The 24,202-nt window shown below is 54.2% G+C and overlaps 4 protein-coding genes across 4 annotated transcripts; 2 read left to right on the top strand and 2 right to left on the bottom strand.

The window, feature by feature from the left end:
- Positions 1-475: 475 nt before the first annotated feature.
- On the bottom strand, positions 476-8,081 carry VOLCADRAFT_61118 (uncharacterized protein; the record flags this gene model as incomplete). The annotated part of the gene is made up of 13 exons (XM_002951121.1): positions 476-595; positions 1,065-1,181; positions 1,668-1,881; positions 2,207-2,337; positions 2,739-2,880; positions 3,817-3,943; positions 4,364-4,534; positions 4,898-4,997; positions 5,410-5,493; positions 5,821-5,863; positions 6,234-6,297; positions 7,206-7,239; positions 7,938-8,081. 13 exons carry the CDS (start codon positions 8,079-8,081, stop codon positions 476-478), a joined length of 1,491 nt encoding a protein of 496 aa, XP_002951167.1.
- A 2,502-nt stretch (positions 8,082-10,583) lies between these two features.
- On the top strand, positions 10,584-13,088 carry VOLCADRAFT_105015 (uncharacterized protein; the record flags this gene model as incomplete). Its single annotated transcript, XM_002951206.1, has 4 exons — positions 10,584-10,848; positions 11,783-11,996; positions 12,364-12,449; positions 13,046-13,088. Exons 1-4 carry the CDS (start codon positions 10,694-10,696, stop codon positions 13,086-13,088), a joined length of 498 nt encoding a protein of 165 aa, XP_002951252.1. The 5' UTR covers positions 10,584-10,693.
- A 613-nt stretch (positions 13,089-13,701) lies between these two features.
- On the bottom strand, positions 13,702-16,378 carry deh1 (DEAD-box RNA helicase, ATP-dependent, cytoplasmic; the record flags this gene model as incomplete). Its single annotated transcript, XM_002951120.1, has 12 exons — positions 13,702-14,041; positions 14,192-14,354; positions 14,446-14,656; positions 14,827-14,911; positions 14,979-15,044; positions 15,156-15,226; positions 15,293-15,472; positions 15,678-15,736; positions 15,809-15,862; positions 15,956-16,027; positions 16,118-16,226; positions 16,307-16,378. The coding sequence occupies 12 exons, from the start codon at positions 16,376-16,378 to the stop codon at positions 13,963-13,965; spliced, it is 1,221 nt and encodes a 406-aa protein (XP_002951166.1). The 3' UTR covers positions 13,702-13,962.
- Positions 16,379-16,882: 504 nt separating this feature from the next.
- On the top strand, positions 16,883-24,005 carry VOLCADRAFT_91715 (uncharacterized protein; the record flags this gene model as incomplete). The annotated part of the gene is made up of 12 exons (XM_002951205.1): positions 16,883-16,962; positions 17,345-17,466; positions 18,316-18,398; positions 18,746-18,916; positions 18,958-19,016; positions 19,456-19,498; positions 20,967-21,037; positions 21,115-21,193; positions 22,118-22,191; positions 22,512-22,565; positions 23,119-23,248; positions 23,901-24,005. The coding sequence occupies 12 exons, from the start codon at positions 16,883-16,885 to the stop codon at positions 24,003-24,005; spliced, it is 1,071 nt and encodes a 356-aa protein (XP_002951251.1).
- Positions 24,006-24,202: the final 197 nt, after the last annotated feature.

Genomic DNA, 24,202 nt, shown 5'->3' with positions numbered 1-24,202 from the left:
ATGTTTGCTGGGCCTACAGCAGCAGCAGTAGTAGTAGTAGTACCTGGAGGCGTCGTGGCTGCGGAGTGGTCAAGGACGACCTGCTGCTTGCCTTTGGTGCATGCGCACCAGCACATGTGGGGAACTTGGCTCGAGATCAATACTAGGCGGACATTGGCTTTCCAAAGCGCGCGCAAGTCAATAGTATAACTAACTACTAACTACTATGGCGGAAGCCCCTTTCTTAAGTGATGGCTAGTTTTCTCTTATTTGGTCTCCGAGCGAGGTTTGGGAGACCAGAAGGCGGCACATCACTCTCTTGGAGGCTAGCCGGGTCCAGAAGAGCAGGAGGGACGTCAACATTCCCACTCGGCAATTGACCGTCCGTTAGGGGGCCCGGCTCTGGCTTTTACGAACGCTCCCCGCAACTGTGCGGTACTTGTAATTAATTTGCTAGCTCGATCAAGCTTGTGTGTCTAGCTGTCTGCCTAGATGGCTAGATGGAGGTGCTGGGCGGTGAGGGTGTGAGGACCGATTCTGCGGCGGTGGGCGCCTTCTCCGGCTTTCCTAGGCCGTGGTCGTAATAGTAGGCGGAGCCACCGTGCTTGGACAGGTCCTGATTAGGATATGGCGGACAAACAGGCCGGCCAAGCCCGCATTTAAATATATAAACCTTTTGGACTGCAACAAAACATATAATAAATATAACTAACATAAACATATTTTTATTTCATGAAGGCGATGGATTTAGAAATGTGCAAGTAGATACCGGTAGATATCAGGTGCGGATGCAAAACCAGATGTGATGCGAGGTAGGCGGATCTAAAAGCATCCCTCGCAGGAAGGGAAAATTTGCGGGGCGTGGCGGTGAAGGTTCTCGCGGAAAGCATCATTAGCGCGAGACTTGTAAGACAAAACGCAGGGCTGACCACGCCAGTTCTTTTCGGTGTCGCTTCTAATGGTAATAATGAATGTATAATTACTCCAGGATCGCATATGTGTAAACTCAACGCCAAGGGCAACGCCAAGTGGAATTATTACGGAACGTACGGGAATACGATAAAGGTACGACAAACGGAACCCACCAGCCCTGCCTGCTCCTCCTGAGCACTGATGCGAAGCAAGTTAATGGCATTGAGCACGGCAAATAGCAGCGTCAGCAGGCCATACACCCAAGCGAAGATGCTGATGACGCCGATGACCTGAGCAGTACGACAATGTACAGCGGTACGACAGCGTGCGGTACGGCGGAGGTCGATTATGTTATCTCAGAGGACATTCTGGAAACAATGGTGGGGCTGTTGTAACGTAGGGGCTGCACACCAGCACGTGCGCCCTTATGGCTGGGTGAGTGTCGATATGTGGATACGTGCTGCTACAGCTGCTGGTACTGCTGCTGCTTGTATATTTGTGTGTGTGTGTGTGTTTCGTGGGGGGTACAGCGAGGTGAACAACGAAGAACCTTGGACAAAATAACCAGATATGCACCTAACCGTTACCTAACTGTCACCTAACCGCAATTTGTGGGTCGTAATTTCGTAATTAAGAGAACGGTCTCTCTTTCCCCCCTTGCCTCTCCTCGACCCCTCATGCCGGTCTCCCCCCCTTTCAAAACACACACACACACACAGAAACCCAGCCCGAGCTCCCCCAATATTCCTTAACCAATACCGTTGTTCCGGTTGTACCTGTGATGCCAACAGCCGGCCGCCGCCACCATAAAACAGTCCGTGCGGTACGACACCAGATCCCGGTTCGGTGCAGTCCTTGCCGTACGACTCGCAGATGTACTGCTTCTTGGCCAGGAGGCCCACGAAGACCACCCCCCAGGCGCCCCCCGCGGCGTGCATGGGCGCGGCTGCCAGCGGGTCGTCCACCTTCAGCTTCAGCAACAGCGCACAGCTGTCGTACAGATAGCAAATGGAAAAGCGGGTGATGGGTAAATACGATAAAGCAAAGCTGCGAGATCAGCGCTACCCCTCGGAGCCGCGGGGAGAGGACGGTGGGTTAGGGCGAGGGCGAGGGCGAGGGTGAGGGCGAGGGCGAGGGCGAGGGCGAGGCAGGATAACCTACGTGATATCTCCAAGGGCAGACCCCCTACCCACTCCTCCCCACCCACCCACCCAACCGCTCTCAGCTAGGCAACTCCTTTCTCATACCGATCATACCCCCCTTCTCAATTCCCTCTCCTTCCTGCTTTCCCCCTCCCCCCCCCCCAATCTCTCACCCCATCTCAAACACCAGCGCCCCGGTCGACCCGGCGATGAGGGCGGCCCAGGGCTCCAGGACGTGGGCCCCCGCGGTGACCGTTACGAAACCCACCAGCGCGCCGTTACAGCCGGCGACCAGGTCCCAGGCCTGGGGGGCGGAAAAGGTGGGAAAGGGGGGGCGGGGATGACATGAATGATATGCTATGCTATACTAGAGGGAAAAGGAGGTGGGGAAAGGTATTTTCTGAAAGAGAAAATCTGTTTCCGGTAGAAAACTATTTTTTACGTGGGAAACAACTGTCAACTGTCAACTGTCAACTGCCCTGTTATCACGTCCCGGAGAGGAGGACGGGGGCCGGGGGGCCTTACGTGGTTCATGAAAGCTGGGGGGTGGAGGGCCCGGGGCCCGGGTGGTGGTGGTGGTGGTGGTTTCCTGTAGCAGTAGCGGGTGACTGGGGGAAAGGGGCGCCTACGCGGTGGTCCTAGTGATTTATTTAACCGTGGTTGTTGGTTAATGGTTGTTGGTTTTGGTTGTTGGTCATTACGTACTTTATGGCGTGTGAAGGCCACTCCCAGACAGGTCAGGCAGCCAGCCGCCCCTGACAAGGTGGTGGTGACGGCCGCCCGCCCAACCACCGCCGCGTTGGCGAGACTGTTGATGAGTAGCTGGGACCCCGGGTTGAAGCCGTACCTGCGTCGTACATGGAATACATCCGTACATACAAAGGCAGGCGGCTGGCAGAGGTTAAGGCCTGACTTCTGCTCCCGGCCGACCCAAATCCGCCTGCCGGCTCCTCGGGTGTTTGAGGAGTGTTGTAATGGGAGGTGGCCCCCCATCATATGGACGATGTAGGACGTAATACTACCAACTTGCGAGCTGACCAGGAACTAAGTTGATGCGCCGTTGATCCGCTAGATTTGGTTGGATGCTGGTGGTGAGTTGCCGAACCCAACGAATACATTCTGAAGTCGGATGGGGTGACGGATTAGGGTGCCCCTCTAGCAGGGGAGAGCAGGGACTGCCCCGGGAAAGGGGGCCGCTGGCGAAGTTAACCACCCTGTAACAACATACATACAAACGAGCTGACATGCCAGTAAATCATCACTTTGCATCACGACTGCGTGCATTCCGGAAGCACACACACATACACACATACATACATATAGGTTAGGCACTACTGGAAAAGCATGCACCAATGCCCCCGAGAGATCGCAGGATCGAGACCTGTTGAGTCGAAATCCTTCCGATGGTGAGGAAAAATGCGCCTAGTCGATGGACGGGGGTGACCTGGGATAAAGTTGGCATGCGAGCTGACCAGGAAATGGAGTAGAGCCGCCGTCAATCCGGTAGATTTCGATGGATGCCGGAGGTGGGTGCGGAACCTGAGCGATCCACTGAGAAGTTGACTAGATGAGGGTGCCCCGAAATACTGGGGAAGGCAGGATTTCACCGGGTAGCGGCCAGGGGTGAAGATATGCCCCCCTGTCCCACACATCACACATGCAGGTGTTTTAATCCTTTAAACCCTAAGTTCGTACATTCGAAAATGTACGACAGACCAACCCGGGCACTAACCCAGACACGGCCCCCAACTCCCCCCCTCTTAACACCCCCCTCCCCCCTCACCAACCGAACCACAGCAGCACCGTCCCCAGCACCACCAAAGAGGCTGAGTGACCTGGCATCTCCACGGGTCGACCGCTGCTGTCGAATCGGCCCATGCGGGGTCCCAACAGTACACAGCCGGCGAGACCTGCGTTTTCGAGGAGGGAGGGGTGATGGGGGGGTGGGGGGTTAGGGGGGTGGGGAGGGTGCGTGTTTTGGGAATTCTGGGTTTGTTAATGTGCTGACGTGTGTACATGTGTGCCGTATGTATGTACGTATGTATGTACGTGTCTTAGGTAGGTGGGGAGAGGGCTTGCACAGGGGCCCCGTTACCCAGGGCGTGTGAGTGTGAGTGTGAGAGCAAGTAGAGGAAGTTGATAAACTGGTTGCCGTTGTTATGGCCCGCAGAGGGAAATCTCGCACCACGTCGCACGCTGTCGCCGCATGGAACAGAGGCAAACGAAACACACGTGGCTCAAACAGGACCCAGATATCCCGTCACAACCGCCAACCGACGCCAACTACCGCCAATACAGTTACCCGCCCACGCACCCAACTCACGGCTCACCCGCCAGCCCCCCCGTCATGTGTACGACACCACTGCCAGCAAAATCGATCATGCCCGAACCGAAAAGGCGGCCGTACGGTGCCCGTCGTACATAACCCAGCCAGCCCTCCGTGCTCCAAACCCAGTGTACGACCACAGGATATACGAAGGCGGAGATGAAGGCTGAGTAAACTGGAAGATACGTTGGGGCCGCGGGGGCCCGCGGAGGGGGCAGGGGTTTAGTTTTAGGAGGACGACAGAGGTTCTGGCAGATAGGTGGCCGGGAGTTGTGTACGGCAGGTATGTACGGAACGACCGTACAGTACGAGGGCAGACGGGGAGGTCAGAGCATAAGGATGAGATAGGAAGGCTCGCTCCGATGGTCTGAGACCCGGTAATGGCCCTGAAAGCAATTTGAATAAATGCACAAAGACAAAAAAAGAAACTAAATTTTCCAATTTAAAAAAGTATAAAAAAATTTATCACAATGGACTTGGATCTACATTTCGATCTAAATACTTTACACGCGCATTTTCGCGTACGGATCGTACATACCCAAGTAAGCATTGAAGTTGAGTCTTTCCGCCACCGCCCCGGCGGGGATGGTGGTGGCGGTGGCGGCAAATGCCCATTGGAAGAACCAGCTCTGCCAGCCCTGCGCCGGGTGACACAATCCGGGGTGGGGGGCGGGGGGTGGGAGGGGATTAATCCCGACGACGGGGAAGAGGGGGGAAAGACGAACCACGAAGAGGGGGGCGCAAATAACAATATAGAACTTCACTGAACGGGTGTCGGAAGCACCTCCTGCTGCAGCTGCACCGGGCGAAGTGGAAAGGGGAGAACGGCTTCCACGTACGGCAAACACGTACGTATGTACGTACGTGGAAGAGATGGGAAGTGCGAAATGCTCCCGGTTGGAAATACACGCAAGGACGGTAATAATACACCATTCATAGTAAAACACACACACATTCTAATACAACGAGGTTTCCATCCTATAGTCAATCACCACCACCACCACCACCACCATCACCACCACCACCGCCACCACCACCACCACTACCCACCAGTCCCGTATCGCCGCCCATGCCAGTCGCCAGATCATAGTTGTGGGACCTCCAACGCGACAGGCCGTACAACGCATCACCGATCTGCAGTGCAGTACAAATGTACGACGGTTCTGGTGATGCGACTGGAGAGGATAAACCGTCTATGATAGGTGTGCACCTTTCCCCCCCTCTGTCTCTCTCTCCCGTGTCTGTGTGTATGTCTGTGCGTTATTACTGCAATTATTAGATTGGTCTGTCTGAATCCGGCTCTAGCGTACGACAGACCAACTGATTTGAGCTAGGGGATTTCGTTGAACTTAGCAGCGGCGCACACATACACACGTGCCGTACACATATACTACCGTACACACTCCCTCTTTACATCCCTCCTCCCAATCCCCCCACATTGTTCTTTTGAACTTCACTCACGAAGCCGTTCGGTTTATCTCCCACGCCGTACGCGAAGCCGTACCTGTTCGCGGTGTACGGCAGGCAGGGGAAGGAGCAACATATTTTCCACAGTAGTACTCTGCTGCCCTTTTTGCAGGTTTGCCACCACCCATTTCTCCTCCTCCTCCTCCTCCTCCTCCTCCACCTCCTCCGCAAGGCTCAACATCACCGCCGCCGCCACCACCGCCGCCACCACCCCCACCCCCCGTCACCATCTGGCCGCAGAACCGCGAAAGGTGTATAGCAACCCCCCGCCCCGCCCCCGGGGGAGGGCGCCCCGCTGTGTTATTTACTATCGAAGAACCGAACCCAACCGATAAGAATCCACAGCCTATGTCTTAAAACCGACAACTTGTAACCAAAACAACTTTTAACAACCGGCACAGTCGTACCCCAGTACGTAGAAGGCGATGGCTGACACGGCGGCGTCCATAACGGTCTGCAACAGAATATTCACTGTTGTTTGTCGCGTGGTGGTCGTGTGGAGGTCGTGTGGGGGCGGGGGTAAAAGGGGGAAAGGGGGGGAAGGGCGGGGGAAAGACGAACCACACACGATTGAAGCTGCTGCCAGGGCAAGAGTGTATCAAACGTAGAACTGACCGAAAGGCGTCCGTGAAGACCGCGACCTCGGGATGACGAAGTGAAGAAGATGTCGGAAAGATTACCTACCTAAGCCGCCAGGACTAAAAAAGCAGAAGAAAATATTGCCAAGCCGTAGAGAAGTAGGTGTAGAAAAGTAGGTGTGAAGGCGGCGGAAAAGTAGTAAAGCAGTGCTGTCGTAAAGCTGGCATAAAGTTGCTGGCCTGGAGAATTAGCTGATTTGCTGGTACTGAAAGGCTGTCGGTATGCAAGTGCTCCTCCCAGCCCCCAAACTAAAACGCGCGACCGACCCGACCGACCCGACTATCCTAGTCCGGCTAGCCGACCGACGCCAACGCGAAATACTGAAGAAGCTGGAACCACCCTTTGGACTCACCTGGCCAGGCAGCAGAAGCAGCGGGCAAAGGCACATGCGAGGCAGAGAGGTGGGAGAGTTGGGAAGGGGGGGGAGAAAGGGGGTTGGACAGTGGGGTTGAACCACCGAGGGGATTTGGGGGGTTTAGGGTTTTAAAGCTGTTGTTCTGTTCAGCTCGCTGTCAAGTCAACCGTTTCGACCCCCCCTCCCAGGAAAGGGGAAGGAAGAGCTCTTCGTTGCGAAGAGCAAAAAAAAGACCTGAACCTCCACACACGCACACAGACAAACACAGACACATACAGGCACACAAACGGCCATCCCTGGTCCCACTCTGTGCCCTCCCCCCTCCTCCCCTCCCCTCCCCTTCCCCCCTCCCCCCCTCCTCCCCTCCCCTCCCCTCCCCACGCACTTGTGTTTTTGGATCTTATGGCCCCCGCACACAACTGCCAGTTTGCAAAAGGAATCAGGGGAGGGGCGCAGGGCAGGTAAGGGGTTGATCTTGTCCCCTTGGGGAGGTCGGGAGAGCGGGGGAGAAGTGGGGGAGATGTGGGGAGTATGCCACTCAGGAGGGCCAAGGTGGGGCAACACCAGCAGCAGTAGAAGGTAGTGGAGGAGGAGGAGGCGGTAGAGACACTGGATCCACGTCTGGTATGGTGGCGCCTTTGTGTATATGAAGGTTCCGGGTTCGATTCCTGGTCAGACCCTCGACAATATTCGTGAAGTCTTAGTTTACTAACGCTGCTGAGGTGTGGAGATGAGGTCCAGTTGATGGACTAAATTTCGCATGCTGAGATGGTGGAGGTGGCTAATCTGTCTCTACGGATGTTGGGTGACTGGACGAGGAGGGGTCTAGTTGGCAGGACCCAAACCGCCGTCGTTCGTACGGTGTAATCAACTTTCAATATATATAGTTTATGGCCTCCCGGCTTTGACAGACCCCCCCGCACTCGTGCGGCACTTGTAACTTGTAACTTGTAACACAAACAGGGCCCTGAAAACATATCGTCGCGCCCTCCCCCCCTTCCACCCACCAGGCCGTCCCCCGCCGCACTCTCCACACCCCCAGCAACAACACACCCACCCAGCAGCAACACACACACACACACCCAGCACACACACACACACTCTCTCTCTCTCTCACCATCGCGAAGCCCGCATGCATCACGAACACCAGCGCCCCGCACAGCAACAAGTACAGCGTGTTGAGGCCGATGATGGCGTCTTGAAGCTTGGAGCTACTCGCGAACTGGCTGCATAGGGCCTGTGTGAGTGAGAGAGTGTGCATGCGTGTGTATGTGTGTGCGTGTGCGTGCGTGTGTATGTAAAGGGGTAGTTGTTGGAGCTCAGGAGGGAAGAGGGGCATGGGAAGGGGTTGAGCAGGAGAGGGGGGTCCAGGGGGTTGAGGAGACGAACCGCGGACCGGGGCCAGGGGGCAGGGGGCAGGGGGGTAGGGGGGTAGGGGGGTAGGGGGGCAGCCAGATAGCATACGTGTCGGATTCGCCGCTGTCCATCAGGCAAAAGTGGTGGCGTTTCGTCCGTACAGGACCTTGTGAAACCTCGCTCCTCTTCACATACCTGGTCAAACATCTCCGTACTCCTAGTCAAGATCTGTATCTACACCGATCCGGGCTTCACATCGCATCGATCCTGGTGGCCTTTGCCAATCCACACATCTACATTACGTACTTACGCACATACATACATACATATACCCACACACGTGTTTAGGTGTGACCGTTTCAGCCTGTCGTGCCTCATGGCTCTACGATGACACATACATACATGCATGTACATGCATAAACATACATACGCACGCACCTCTGCCCGGGTAGTTCCCGAGTCCCCCAACGCGGCCGCAATGGCGGTGACGCAATCCGATGCCATGGCCGGATGCAGCGCTGACTGCAAGGAATTTTGAAAGGCGAGTGTACGGACAGCCGTACGGGATGAACGTTACGAAAAACAGAATTCCGGACGCGAGCTTAAATCCAAAGAAATGGGCATTCCTAAGCCAGTAGATGAGGTGCAATATTTTTTTGCGGGGCCAAGTGGGGAGGGAGAGAGTAAGAAAGAGGTTTCCGCGGGCCGGGGCGGGTAATGGCGTGTGTGTATGGAGGGCTCAGGCACGCCCGGTGGGGATGGTGCCTGACTGACCCGCAGTAGTCCAGCACCTACGGACCTCCGCGCATGTGACGCAAAAGGACTTTCTGCAGTGAGGCCTCTCAGGGAGAGGAACCGCTTCAATGGCTTGTACTCAATGGAAGGTTTGGGGCCCATGGAAGTGAGGGCGCAACTTCGGTATTGTTTTTGGAGGTAGGCACCTCGCATATGTATGTACGTCGCAACAGCACCTCGCCCCGCGCAACACTGCTCAACACTGCTCAACGTGACGCGACTCCCGGCACCAACAACGCACAGTCGAGATCACAGCCGCGACGTGGCGGAGACGCGCGACGACGGCGCGAGACGGAGGTTTTGCAAACCGCTGGAATGTATGTATGTGCACGTGCTCGGTCGACCGCGAATTGGCATTGTCAATGGCAACAGGGCGCTGCGTCCCGCACTGCACTATCCATGAATCTTCGCCCACCTCGCCGGATACAGTTTGTAAATGGTGAGCTGCACGCTCCTCGCTGTGCTGTCTGCAGCGCAGAGTGATAATTTTTTTGGCACATCCTAATAGAAGCTTCCGAAGCGGTGAAGCGCAAACAGCTCGCTCACGACGTACCAAGCGAGGGTTTGCGATTCCGGGCTCCAAAGGAAAGACGTGGGTCTCCGTGCCACCGTCCGACCAGGCGGAAAAGTTTGGCAGGGAGTCAAACAAGTACCGCGTGCCAGATTCACTATTCGAGTGAAAAACGTTATGAACGTTGCACAGCACGTGATGGCGGCAGCGCAGTACAGCACATGAAGCCGACATCGATGAACGATCTCGGCGAATCTTGAGGCATGGCTGCCTGCTGTCGGCGCAATCGCTCCGCCACCGCTCGTTCTGATCAGGACCTGTTGGCTGTTATTTGCATTTTCCTATGAGCAAGGGTGGGGTTGGATGTACCTGGGTAAAGGCCACACTAGACGAAGGATTTAAGCCGACCCTTGGGATTGGCGAGTGAAACTTCGACGATGGGTGAAATTTCGACGATAAGTCAATCCATTTAAAGCAGATGAAGAGGGGATAATAATCTACACAAGGCAGGCGCTCCTCACAAACGCTTGGTGCCTCAGGTGTGCTCCGCCAACGCAGTTGCCTGCCTTGTGGTGTTTTTTTTTTGTTGTTGTGTGTGTGTGTGTGTGTTACATGACTGTGGGGTTGCGTACCCCGTACCTGCAAACCGCCCAAACGGCTCAAGGGCTGCCAGATCGCCTATAAGCACCAGCCTGCCTTGTGACCTGCTATGAAGGATATGATTCAAAGATACCACCGCTTGATGGTCAGAAATCGTATTATATGTTTTGCTTGAATCACAAGTTTAGAGATGTAGGTTTTCGTAAGCAGTCAGACTCTACAGCCGCTACCTTCCCGTTGGTATGCTATGCATGCTCGCCGTACTCGTTACCCCGGTGTCTAATCACTGTGCCGTGCGCGCAAGCTTGGTGCAACATTTCTGGGTGCTGTTGCCTGTATATCCAATGCAATCCCCAGGCACGAAGCTAAAGCAAACATAGAAGCCTGCAAGCTTGGGGTAACCCTTTAGCCAGTTGTTGCGTGTGTAGTGTAGTTCAGATGTAATGTTAAGCAATTTATGATGTTACCTCTCTTGCAAACGTGTGCCCCACGCAGTGAGATTGCGGCGAATATAGTCTTACAACTGAGGTCGAGGGAGCTCTACAGCCACAGCACTGAAAACTCAGAAGAGCTTGCGGACCAATCCCACACACTTTCCTGCTCGAGAAACTATGGTTCGGCACCAAGAAAACTGGGACCACTGCCTAATTTCTTCTGGACAAGACAAGCAGCGAGCGGACAGCGCAAACCTTCTTTGCACTCCATCTCACACCAGATCAGGATGCTGCGACAGCTTCCGTAAGGAGCCACCACTGCACAGCGTTCGGTGAGATACAAGGAGGTCAACATATACAACGAACACTGATGCTCGCCTCGCCAATGATTAATAAAACATACGTACACACTCCAAGCCAAGCAACAGTAAACTTTGATCCGCCACCAGATATCGAGCGCATAACGCTGACACCGAACGAAAGTTGCCAGACCAATGGCATCGCCCGACAAAATAGTGAAGCTTGCCGCGGGGAACCGCAAGTGCTCCAAATTTATGCCAGGAGATTTGCCACGAACCTCAGCTCTCGACATACGAAAAAAGATTTTGTTCCTACCTTGGCGTCCGCAGGAACGAAAGGGCCTCCACTTGCTCCAGGAAAACAAAAAGGCACCAGGCATCAGCCGCCTGTACCTCAGCCGCACACGGAAGCCGCCAACTTGGTAGTGCGTACAAGCGCAACCTAGTCTTGGCTGCAGCCTGTTGGGATATGCAAATTGCCGCTGTGAGCACTGTTAACGACCGCGCTGCGACGATCGACCCATATCCGCCAGCCTCTGGCCACTGTTGCGTGACCTTGTGCAAATTCGTCTCGGTTTCTTCTCGGCGTCCCTAAACCGACGTATAGGGTCCACTCCCTCCAAGCCGACGACCAACCAGACATCAGCAACCACATATGCGCGCCACCACTGGCATTGGTGCCGCATCTCCGCTCCACCAGACACTCAGTCCCTTGTTGTCTCGGGGCAAAAGAATAGAAGACGTCCACCACACAATGCGCACCATTATCAACACATTTTGCGCACCAAAAGCGCCCCCATATCCCAGGTATACATGGAACAAAAAGATGATTTGTCTAAGTGCAGTCTGCAGGGCGCATGGCAAATGTGACGCCGGGCAAAGGCTATCCATTCGCCAAGTCGGCCCCTGTATCCCCCATGGCGTGACCATCCTTCCCGCCATGGCTGACCCCGCACAATCTTCGCAGAACGGCAGCAGGCATGCAGCGCACACGGCCGTCGCCGGAGTCCCGCACCGTCTGTATCAGGAGAAATGCTTTCCAGGATTCCCGTTGCGCAAAGCTCCTATCAGCGAAGTCGCTAACGGGGACCACGATCCGCCTTTGTATCCGTAATACGAAGTCCGCCATTAGGGTGTCCGCACTCCCGTGTGGAAGCATCAAGCATCCGTACACACACCAGGTAATGAAGCGCAATAGACGACCGTACAAGAAGCAGCAGAATGCACATCGATCATCCGAAACCCCAACCCGTGCGACTCAACAACCGGAATGGCCAAAGGCTGCGCGCGGCAGCATTCCCAGAGTTCCCAGTCACTGCCAAAAAAAGGGTCAGCATCTCGAGACCACCAGGAACCGCATCAATATTCCCGGCATCCCATATCAAGCACCTCCTATGAGTATTTAGTTTAAGCTCAAGAAGACCTTAAGTCCGGGCCCCGCGGAACCAAGATGCTGTCCACTATCGACACATGCACTGGGGTAATCAGCCGCCCGCAACTGGCCTGTAGTCACCCCACAAAATTCGCTCCACACGACGCCTCCCATAGACACACACGCATGAGCGCACTGCGTCCTGCAATGTTCGCTGCCCGTCCGTGCGGGACACCAACACGGAGGACTTCGACGCACACCGGTAAGTCCATTGACCGCGTATGTGCGCAATCCAGGTGCTTCTTCATACTCCACCGACGACACAACACACTCCACATTTGAGCTGCACGGCACGGGCTCGAGCACCCCATGTGTGCGGTGCTGTGCTGCAAAACTCCTAAAGCAAACCGCTGCCCATAGGCTATTGCAGAAAACCCCGGGCATTAAGACCGAACGCGGCATCTGCAATAGCCCTACGTATGCCAACCAATGAGGAAACGGAAAAACTCAAACAACAGCGCCCTCAGCCTGCCTGACCCGGTTCCTCTGACTAGAACCCTACTTCTGTGTCATGAGGCAGTCAAGTCAGCCGGCTGGCCCGCCCTGCTTACTTACGTTGCCAGCGAGAGCGAGGTTTGGTCGGGTCATTCATGCCGTGAGATTGTGGCGGCGACCGTTCCGTCACGTCTAACGCTAGAACACAGCTAAACAGCAGCAAACAATGCTGTTTCACTACTTAGAAGGGCACAGAACGTCGTCGGGCACATGTCATAGTAAGCGAAACACAGTATAGTGCATAAATCACTCACGTACATCATTGCGATGCTTGCATAATATCATTCGTTTGCATCCATGCAGCGCCTACTACTCGTGCCAAGCACCAGAAGGCAAAGCTGGTTGAGGTAGCGATACAAAGCAAGCGCTGCGAATGCGGTACTCCAGGGGACAGGCTCCTATGGGCAAGGGTCGTGGGCGGGCAAAGCCACAACGACCCCATTGGATTGTCAACTAGGAAGCCTTAATCTTGGTGTTCCCCATTGGCAACCGCTACAAACCGTTTCACTGGGCAGCACAAAAGCCGCCATACAAACTCACCGCCACTGGCGCAAAACTAAACCGATACTATTTAACACGAGACACGCGATCCAACAAATGCAAACGTTTGAAGTTGCGCCGTCAACACAAACCGCGTCAGCACCGAGCAGTTAAGATAGCAGCTGCTTGCCTCTCTACCATACCATCAACTAGCTCCCACCAAACAGCGTACCCTGTACACCCCGGCTCACGCGCACAATTTCCATCGGACATTGGAGCACGCGTAAGTAGACGGGCAGGGGCTATGCAATAAGTGGCGTGCTGGCCAAACGCGTGGGCACCATCATGGAAACACTTAAATGGTGGTGGCCGCCGACAGGATAAGCGGGATATCCCGCCCTAATCATCTGTAATGGCCTGATCCGCACCAACGCCACCGATCCAACAAACCCTTCCCTGTGCGGCCCACCCTCCTGGTGGTTCGGAAAATCACCGGCGATGTTGCAAGAAGTGCCGCTCTAAGTGAACCTAAGGCGTCGGGTATGTGGCAGCTTTTGCAATAATCCGCCCATGCTTTTAATTGGGCTTATGATGCTCTCTCCAGTAGATGTTCCCGAACGTGTCCGTTCACGTAAGGAGCTACGGAGCAGCAACTGTGCATTACCACGCATTCATGAACGCCAGAACAAAGCTAGCATACGCTGCCGAACGGCTGCACGCCGCAGGCACAGCTGCACATCTCAAATGCAATAGAGTTTCTCCTCAATTTGTGCTGGAATGGGCTTGATCTCTGTTCCCAGCTCCTGCTCAATCTTGAACCTGGTGGGACGCATACGCGATAACATTAAGACCCAATAAAGTGGAAACATCGGTTTAATATCCTACCGGAATATATTGGTGTGCGCAACTAGTGTTCAAAGACCTTCTATGAAGCGTTAAATGAAAAACGTTCAACCGCTCCAAACTTACAGGTTAATGCGGTCATCGTACGTGATGAGGTTGACCGCCAAGCCGAGATGACCAAACCGACCGGACCGCCCCACGCGATGCAGATACGTTTCCGCGTTCTTCGGGAAGTCGAAGTTGATTACTACGTTCACTGACTGAATATCGATGCCGCGAGTGAAAAGATCTGCAGCCGGGAAAGGACGAAAGTATATTGATATCGGGGCTCCATCCGCAACAACCACCGATACTGTAAACCCTTCTGCAATCCAACCCACCCGACGACACCAGGTTACGGCAGTGGCCGTTGCGGAAGTCGTGGAACACCCGGTTGCGGTGGCTCTGCAACATTTTAGCATGGATGTAGTAGCAGCTGTACCCGAGCTCGGTGATCTTCTTCGCCAACAACTCCACCCGGTTAACTGAGTTGCAGAAGATGATCGACTGATTGATGCGCAGCTTAGAGAATAGGGTGTTCAAGCAGTGCACCTGCCAAGAAGTAACGAAGAACAAGGAATCGTTTAAACTTGAAGCAGTCTCCCTCGGAGAATGTGGAAACCTTAAACAGAATCACAGGTACAGACAGAAAGCTACCAGAAGGCAGAGCAATCCGCAAGATTGAACATGCATCAACCTGAGACAGTGCCGGCTGATCGCACCTTCTGCTTCTCCTCCACAAAAGCGTAGTACTGCGTCACACCCTTTAGCGTAAGCTCCTCCATTAGGTTGATAATGTACGGCTTCCTGTAAGAGCAAATGTATACTCAATAACCCAAAAGAGCAAACTCCATCAGTATTGGTCAGCACCAACCTGAGGAATTTCTCCTTGAACGCCTTCACAGTGACAGGGAACGTCGCCGAGTATAGCATGATTTGCCTGCAAGCATGCATAGCGTTCACAATTGGTCAGACAGGTACGGAGCAGGTTGAAACCCGCATAGGTGGCCGCATATACCCACGGCACAACCGCAACACGAATCACACAAACCTGTCTTCGGGCAGGAAACCAATCAGCTGCTCGACAACTGGCTGGAACTCGGGCGACAACAGCTTGTCCGCCTGTACATTGCGAAATCTTATTCAGCAACCTCTGTCCGTATATCCAGGCCTGCCCACCGAACCCACCTCATCCATCACAAGCATCTTGCACTCGTTCAGACGAGCGACACCCTTCCCAGCCAAATCCACCACTCGGCCCGGAGTGGCGACGACGATATGCGTAGTCTGATAGAGGCGCATGATATCGTCCTTAAGGCTAGTCCCTCCCGTGGTGACCATAACCTCGACATTTAGATACTTTGCAAGCTGCAGTAAGAAGCATACACGGAAAGGAGCCGCGGAAGGAGCCGGTCAACATACGTGCATGCCGAACTAGACAAGCCAAGCAGAACCATAACAACAATACCACATTCACAAATGTGTTTCTATCGGACGCAACGAGCAGCAACGCCCAACCTGTAACAGATGCTACGCGCACGGGGGGAAGCTGCATTACTGACCCGAAACTCACCTCCTTGCACACTTGTGCTGTTTGAAGTGCAAGCTCACGCGTAGGCACGAGGAGCAGAGCTGCAGTCGAAATGAAAGGTTCGTAAGTATTGCGATCATTGCCTCAAATCCCGCAAAAGTTTGCTGGCGCACCTTGAATGACGGACCGAGTAGGGTCCACCCTCTCCAGCACGGGAATGCAGAACGCTGCAATATTGAGGGAGAGAGCAAAGGTCGTCAAGCCTAGCCGGACCCGACACCTGTTTAGCTGGACCATTATCCTGCACTCCGGCCACTAACCTGCTGTTTTGCCGGTCCCATTTTTAGCGCGTGCCAAAATATCACGCCCAGCCAGCGCAATAGGGATAGACTCTGCGTTGTGACAGAGCAGGCGGAACGAGATCAAGTCTCGTCCTTCCGGTCAGCCGTGGCTCCAACTTGGCAACCCAGCAAAGCACAAACCTTCTTGAATAGGCGAAGGCTTTTCAAAGCCCTTTTCGAAAATGCCCATGAGCAGCTCCCGCTTCAGAAAGTAGTCCTCAAATTCGTTACCCTTTGTTGCCGTCACGTCCTGCAAATCCCCGAAGCTTCAACGTGCTGGGTCCATCGGAGACACAGCATCAGGAGCGTTAGACTGGCGACGCAACTTACCTCTGTTCGAACGCGGGCATCTTTGGGTGGCAGATTCAGCCGGGTCTTCCAGTCCTCCCCTGACGTAGCCATCCTGCACAACCTGGACGGCTAGTTGCCTACTATTTAAAGATGCTATTGGGGTTACAGACCCTTAAACTTTGCGGCGGCTTTAAATAAGAAAATTTCCTCTGCGAAGAAGCAAAATGGAAAGAGCTTGAAAACCACGTGTTGGATGCTTCACGAGTATGTACTGAAAAATGGTCGGAAAGGTATATGGCGAGACATGGACTTTATTCTGCATTAAGTGGGCGGCCGTACCCCCCGCATGCAGCTCTCCGCAATTCTGCCTCGCAGACCCTGATGGAAGAGGGTTTTTTTGAGCAGATCCTGTCTATTTGAAGAGTTCAAGTTGCAACCAGCCCTCACTCAAGCAGCGTGGCTTGAGCCCTTGTCGCAACAAGGCGTAGGGCTACGTCCGTTGACATGCTCGGCCGAGCGCTTCTCCGGTATCGACATTGTAATCTTGTCCAGTCTGCATACACATCCGGAGCTACAAGGCGCTGTCGGGGCTTCCCTGTGGCACGTGCGTATGCAATGTCCTCCACGACGCTTAACATCCAAGGTCCAGGCGCAGACAAGCTGCGCTCCGCGGGATGCGGTGGCGCATGCAGCAGGTGCCTGTGCCTGATAAAATTCCTCTGAGATCTATGAGGTCGTGTCCGCTTTGGGCACACAATACGCACAACTGAGTATATCCATGGTCTCCGGCAGTTGGTAGCGCAGCTTCTCCCCTCAAGACCCCAATGCCGGCATCGCTCGCAGAAGTCAGCGATCGTGCAGCAGCGAAGGCAACCCGCATAAGCAACGAAGCTCGCAGATGTTGACTGCCTTCATCCGTATCGTTAGTCGTCGCACACGACGAAAAACCTAAGGGGAAGAACACGCGCCGTAGCTGACCCCAAAAAAGGCCATTCAGCGCAAGCTGTAACCCTCGTGACCAGCTTCGCATTATGCTGTTTCTGCTTGGCTTGGCTTGCGTTGTCCGTACCCCTGCAGGGACACCCCAAAAGTGGAACCTGCTGAGTTGGACGACTACATGAGGTCTCTTCCCGCCTGGCATTTGAACGCTGACAAGACGATGATCACGCGCAGCTTTACCGCCAAAAACTTCATGGCAGGTGGGCTGGGCTAGAAGGAAAGAAGGCAGCCCCGCATTCCAAGCTGCATGACGTCCTCCATCACATGGCCTCCTGCCGTTGCACGCGCGTGCTCGCCACATATTCCCCCCCCCCAACACAACTGATCTGCTGCGGCATTGAAATTAACGGAACAATGTCCGTGCAACCAAACCCAAATCGGCCGCCACCCTACACATGCGGCTCATATTTTCATCATCATTTCATCATGTTCTCCTTGCCCTAAAGCCATATCTGCTGTTGTTACAGAGTGGGAGGCTTCTAGGCTATTTAAAAAAACTCATTGTCATTTCTTTCGATTTATCACCATACAGCACCATCCACCATTACCACACTGTACTACGCCGTACAAACTGCAAGTCCAAGGCGGTTGATCCTGCCTTCTAGGATCCCTCCTCATCCAGTCACCCGAACATCCACTGAGACAGAGGGTTCAGCAATCGCCACCAATCCAGCGTGCGAATCTCGGTGACCATCAACTATGACCTCAACTCCACATCTCATCAGCTAGCCATAATCTCACGCTCCCGACAATGCCGGGGATCTCCCCAAGAATCGAACCAAGGACCTTAAAGCCATATGGACGGTACGGTTGTACCTCCACGGCCCACATGGAGATTATTACGCGCGCGTACGTCTTGAGGACTGTATGTACTCACTCCGCGGTACATACAGACATATATGTGCATACAGCTGTGTATAGCCACCTCTGTCACGACATTTTAGCTGTACGCACACAGTCTGCCGTACGCACACGTTTTGTCGATACTACAGTCGTATATGACGCGACGCCTCGCAAATGGCTGTTGGCCCTTTTTTCCTGCCGTACAGCCATTCGATTTTTTAACAAGCTGGCTGAGGTGGCGGAGGAGGAAGGCCACCACCCCGACATTCACTTACGGAACTTTAGAGAGGTGAGGGTCCGCTCCGCCCTGGGGATTTCACAGGGAGCTCGGTTTGGTGGTACCAGAAAGCATTTCCCTTGGATCGTTCATTTCGTTTTGTTCTGTACTTCCCAAAGCACTCCTAGCTGCCAAGGGCATTGACTTAATAATATCCGAGCTTTGCCACCCGCATCCTCTTGCCTCGCGCGCTTTCGCTGGCTCAAGCTGGTGCCGGGTTTGTAACAGACAGTTTGTACACACCGAGAACGAAACGCCATCCACTGCTCCACCCACTGCTGCACCCACTGCTGCACCCACTGCTGCACCCACTGCTCCATCCACTGCTGTATCCACTCCTTTTCTATGTCCGCCGACAGGTTGAGATCAACCTCTCCACACACGCGGTTAGCGGCCTGACGATGCCCGATCTGGTCATGGCTGCCAAGCTGGATGCCCTGGAGGTGGAGTACAGCCCCAAGTGGGCCAAACAGGAAGCAGAGCGGTTGGCGGCAACGGCGGCAACCACCACTGGCGGCGGGGGGGACCCGGTGGAGGCCAGCTCGGCGTGACGTCGGAACTCTAATCGCAGCTAACGGTCGGCAGTTGGCGGTTGGTGCGCGGCAGCGGTGGCGATCGGGAAACGGAGGAGTGAGCTGGGCTGGGAAAGATGTGGATTTGGGTGTATGTATGTATGTTGTTACAGGGTGGTTAACTTCGCCAGCGGCCCCCTTTCCCGGGGCAGTCCCTGCTCTCCCCTGCTAGAGGGGCACCCTAATCCGTCACCCCATCCGACTTCAGAATGTATGTATGTATGTGGGGGGGGGGAGATAAGGGGGGTGCACCTGAAGGGGTGCTCCGTTTCACTGCCGCGAGGGTGCTGCATGGTCTCGGGGTGTCAGGGCACATGCGCATCATCATGACGACGACACATGCACATGTGCTCGGGGCCTGCTGGCTACACTAATGTTTGGCTGCGGTTGCGGTTGCGGTTGCGGAGATGATGGTTTTCTGTTGTTGTTCTTTTGTTGTTCTTAATTTTGTTTGAAATGATGATGATGATGATCATGATGATTGTCTGCTCGGACAGATCGGGCCCCAACACCTCCATCGCCACGTTGTGGGTGCGGCCGGTGGGGCTGTAGCGGAGATATGTAGGGACGTGGGAAAGCCCATGGTGCATTGCATTGCATGCCATGCCAATGAAAGGCAATCCCTGCAGTCGTGGAGATGTCGGCGCCTGGCATCATTAGCAGTTAGGCACTGCAGGCAGCTGAGGTGGTTCATATAGGGGAGGAGCTCTGCGTCGTCCTTCCTAGTAACAGAGCCTGCAAGAAGGAAGGCGACATTTGGCTAGCCAACCTAGCCAACCTAGCCAACCTGTTTCTCCTCCGTGTGCTTGCATTTGCGCAAATACACGTGCGCTCGGTTTGGCCACTGTCGCCCGTTTGTAGTTTTGCTAGTTAGTAGTTGTCAGTTTTTAGTTTCCGGGTGTGGTTTGGTCAGGTGTTCTCCTCCTCACATGCATGAATGCGCTTCCCTGTGTCAAGCCCCCCGTCTCTTGGTACACTCTTGCCCTGGCAGCAGCTTCACTCGTTCACGTGGTTCGTCTCTCCCCCCGTCGTGACTTGGATACTTTGACGGCGCAATGACGGTATCGTCATTGTGGTGTCGTGCTGTAAGATATATCGCAGGTTGGAGATGTAATGGAATGTGGTTGTACGGATGTACGGACGGCCCAGAGTCCCCCTCCGTACTACTACACCTAACGTAATGGCGTAGGGGGGGGAGCTATCCTGGCATACCCCCTGCAGAGCAGGGTACGCTGGTGCCATCTGCGCCCTCCGTGTAATCATGGTTGTGGGTGTTTCGTTGCGGCTGCCTGTCTGTCTGTCTGTCTGTCTGCCTGACCTGGTGGTCTTCTGGTAGCTGCCTGATTTGAGGTATTCTTGAGGCAGTTTGAGGTAGTTGAGGTAGTTTTCCGTTTCCACTTTACTACCGTTAACAAACAATCAACGTTAGGATCTGAAAAACTCAATTGAGGAATTTTATGTTTTTGGTTGTTCCACACGGCCAGTCAGAGAGGGTCTGATCGTGGCACTGATCGTAGTGCTGCTGCTGCTGCTGCTGCTGCTGCAGAGATCTACTATTACTTCCTCAGCGGATGGATGCTCTCTTGCATGCGTGTGCCTGTACGGATGCACGGGGCACATCTTTACTTGTCCACGGCCCACAGAGAATGTCTTGGGGCCACAACATGGATAGGTTAGGACGTCTGTAATATATTGTTTTCGTCAGTGGGTTGTACGTGTACGAGTCCCGTGTTTGCAATATGGAGCTGTACAGACACAATGTTTGGCAGAGGTTTGAAAGAGCGTGCTCTCCATTTGATGCGGGCCTTTCCTGGGCTCATCCCGCTGTAAGACATCTGTCCCCGAAATGCAACTGTGCATGGACGGAGGAGGGAGGGAGAGAGGCGGCCGCTGCTGGTTAGACAGCGTATATGTAAGTACTGGCTTCGTGTTCTCTTTCCTTACTGCTTGTGTGTTGATATGTGCGCAGGGGGATGACGCTCACGACCACGCTGCCCCTGCTTTGCAGGGGATCGCATTGGGCAATACTATGGAGAATGCTCTCCTGCCCAGATCCCGGGTCAAGTTCAATTCAGCCATGTAAGGGGGTAGGACTGAAATGTTGGATGGCGCACGGCCTTGCATCGCCGCTTCCATGCGCTACCCTGAATAAGTAGGACAGCTACGCACGATGACTTGCACGTCAGTCGTCACTGTGAAGATGTTGAGACGCGACTTTTGGGTAATGCTGAGCAGGTGGAGGGAGTTAGCCGCGGAGTTGGGTGATGTGTGAAGAGAGTTGTGAGATACGAGCATGGATCAAGGTCTGGGGGGGCCGACACACGGCACACCGGTCTCTTCGTAGGCTTGCCATTAGGCGCATGGTAAGAGGTTGTGGCTCCATCATGCATGGTTCTGGGGAAAAGCTGGAAGGGAGTTATGTTTTGTGGGGGAGGGAGAACGGGCTCGATAGACCTCTTCCGCAGACATCCATGACCAGCTGCTCTGCTGCTGTCCCTAAGGTTGGGTCCTCGGTCCGGGGTGGCCAGATGTTCTCACATATAGGATACCATACGTGATTTCCCTCGAAAGAGCTGCTTTGAAGGACTCCCATTCCTGCATATTACGGCACTTATGCCACAGTCACGGTGGTTGCAAGCGAACGGACTAGCTATTATAGAGCCTAACATGTAGAGCGTCGATGTAGATGTTCATGTGGAAAGCATTTCTTTTAGGGTTTGTTTAAGTCGCTTATGTCTTGTAAAGCATGAAACGCGCCCGGCGGTTGTTGTGGCAACGAGCATGGTCTCTGAGCCCTCGACCATTCTGCGCACGTCTGCATGGATACCACGACCCGGAAAGGCCGTTGACCTAAGTACTGACGAGCAGCGTAAGAAATCGGTAAGAGGCGCAGGCGGTCATCCCAGGAGTCATGCACAAGGGTGGCGAGCGTGGCTTGTTGAAATTATGAATAGATTATATGCTTGTATTATTGAAGTGAACCAAAAACATCTGGAGTCACGGCTCTGGCTCTCTGTGTTCTGACGGGAAACAAAGAGTGTTGCATGTGGAGTTGGACTTGCAATCGTGAAGGGCAGTTGGCCTGGCACGAAGTTCAATATGAACAACTTATACAGAAGGACACATTGTGCTTGAATGCGGCCCCTTGCAAATTGGCAGGTTGCAGCAGTATGGCGGGGGTTCTACAGCCGCTGGGAGGGCCCCGCAGCAGAGACAATCCAAAAGTGGTGGAGGTGCGTGCTGCAAGCGCACCGAGACAAATATATCTTTCCGACCCCTATTTCTCCGAAGCTACGCTTAACAATATCAGCGCCACACTAAAGCATTTCTCACATACATGTGCAGCATGCCACAACCCCCCCTGGCAAGCCCGCTTCAAACCCCCTCCCTTGCTCCCCACGCCCTCACTCCAGCCCAACACACACCCATACACACGTACACATGTGACCAACCCTTCTTCGGCCCCCGTCCCCGCCCCCACGCCCCAACCCCGGCGGTCAAAACACACACACACACACACACATACACGTGTCCCTGCTCTGGCACGCCTCAGGGGCCACGTAGCGCGGCGCTTCGTCCAGGCCCTTCGAAGCGGTCACCTGCTCAAGTAAGGAAACCTCTGCCTTACCAGCCTTTCCCGTGCCCACCCACGCCTTCCCCCGTAACCGCATGGCTGGTGGGATTGCTGCCGTTATGCCCCAATACACACACACACACATACACACACAACCCACCTGATAATTTCCTAAGCGAAGCGTCTAGAAAACTAAGGTTTTCTGTGAATTCAGAGTGCCACTGTACGATGTACGGTCTGGCGTGGTTATGTTTCCCTGCGAGCGACTGTGCCGGTTACCTCGGCTTTGTGTAGAGCTACGTTTGGGTGCTGCCCTGAAGTGTAGGTTGGTCTGCGGGCCTAGTTGTCGCTTGGGGGTAGTGCGCCCACACCCGGCCCTACCCTATCATCACGGAGACTGGTTTTATTGCTTGCAGCTACTTTCTTTGCAACGAGGACTTCTCACGAAAACACGGTGTTTTACCCCTGCCACCACCACCACAACCACCACCACACATGATTTCCATATGGCCCCATCCCCGCCGCCCCAACCGACCGACCCGGGTATGCATGTGTATATGTGTATGTATGTTCATGTGTGTATCAGGAGCGGTGCACACGAGCATGTGGTGGAGACCGCTGCAGTGGTGATTCAGCGCTACTGGAGGGGCCTCCGAGGGCGGAGGGAGGCGGCGGAGCGGCGCAAGGCGGTGCTGGACATTCAGAGGTGGTGGAAGGTGAGCAGCAGGGAGGAGGGAGGAGGGACAATTCCGGAATGCAACGAGGAGGGCTGTTGGGCCGAAGGAGAGGTGAAAATCCAAATACACATAAAGACTTCCGGGTTTTGTTGGTCGTACTTGAGGTCTGTGGGGGCATCTTGTCTTAATGATCATCAAATGGGGGAGGTCAAATGAGGTCAACTGGGAGGCCAACCAGGAGTCAAATGACCACCATCATCAAAAACCGCAGGGCCTCCTTCGTAGCAGCACCGCACGACATATACTCAGCTTCGGCGGTTGATGTAGCCACCGTTGGCTGAAGACGGCTAGACCAGCTCAACGCACCACCCGCGTTTAGAAACACGTAACCGGTGATAGAATGTCTCGTGTCGACACAACTATAGCGTAATCAGAATCACAGTAGCCATGTAGTGGCTCTGCGGATTTCGCTGAAAACGAAATACACTTGGCAGTTGCACCTGCTACATATCGCAACACGCCCTTCGCAGCTTCCCAATGCTGTACCGTTGGCTTGGACATATAACCTGGACAAAGGAGCTCCTACGGAATAAGCTAAATCAGGCCTCGTGCCCACCATAAGGTACAACAAGCTGCCTACCAGCCAGCTCTCCATAACGAAACTCCCCCACGTCCAACGGCTCCCCCTCAGCACGTAAAACAGTGCCCTTGGACATCGGCACCAGCCGCGGATTTGCGTCAGCCATGCCGTACTTCTTTATTAAGTCCACAGCAAAACGACGCTGTGAAATTTTAGGCTACGCTGCGCACGATCACGCTCATTCTCGAAGCCCCCAAATACCCGAGCCTCCCTTAAATCTCGGATATCAAACAACATATTCAATTTTGACTTTAATCTTTGAACAACCGCTAGATCCTTGGCCGCAATTAATAGATCGTCCACACAAACTAGCACGTACACGCGCTCTCCCTGAACATCCACTAAAAACAAAC

This window comes from Volvox carteri (assembly GCF_000143455.1).
Source record: "Volvox carteri f. nagariensis unplaced genomic scaffold VOLCAscaffold_22, whole genome shotgun sequence".
Lineage (NCBI taxonomy): Eukaryota > Viridiplantae > Chlorophyta > Chlorophyceae > Chlamydomonadales > Volvocaceae > Volvox > Volvox carteri.
This window is presented reverse-complemented; position numbering and strand designations above follow the sequence as displayed.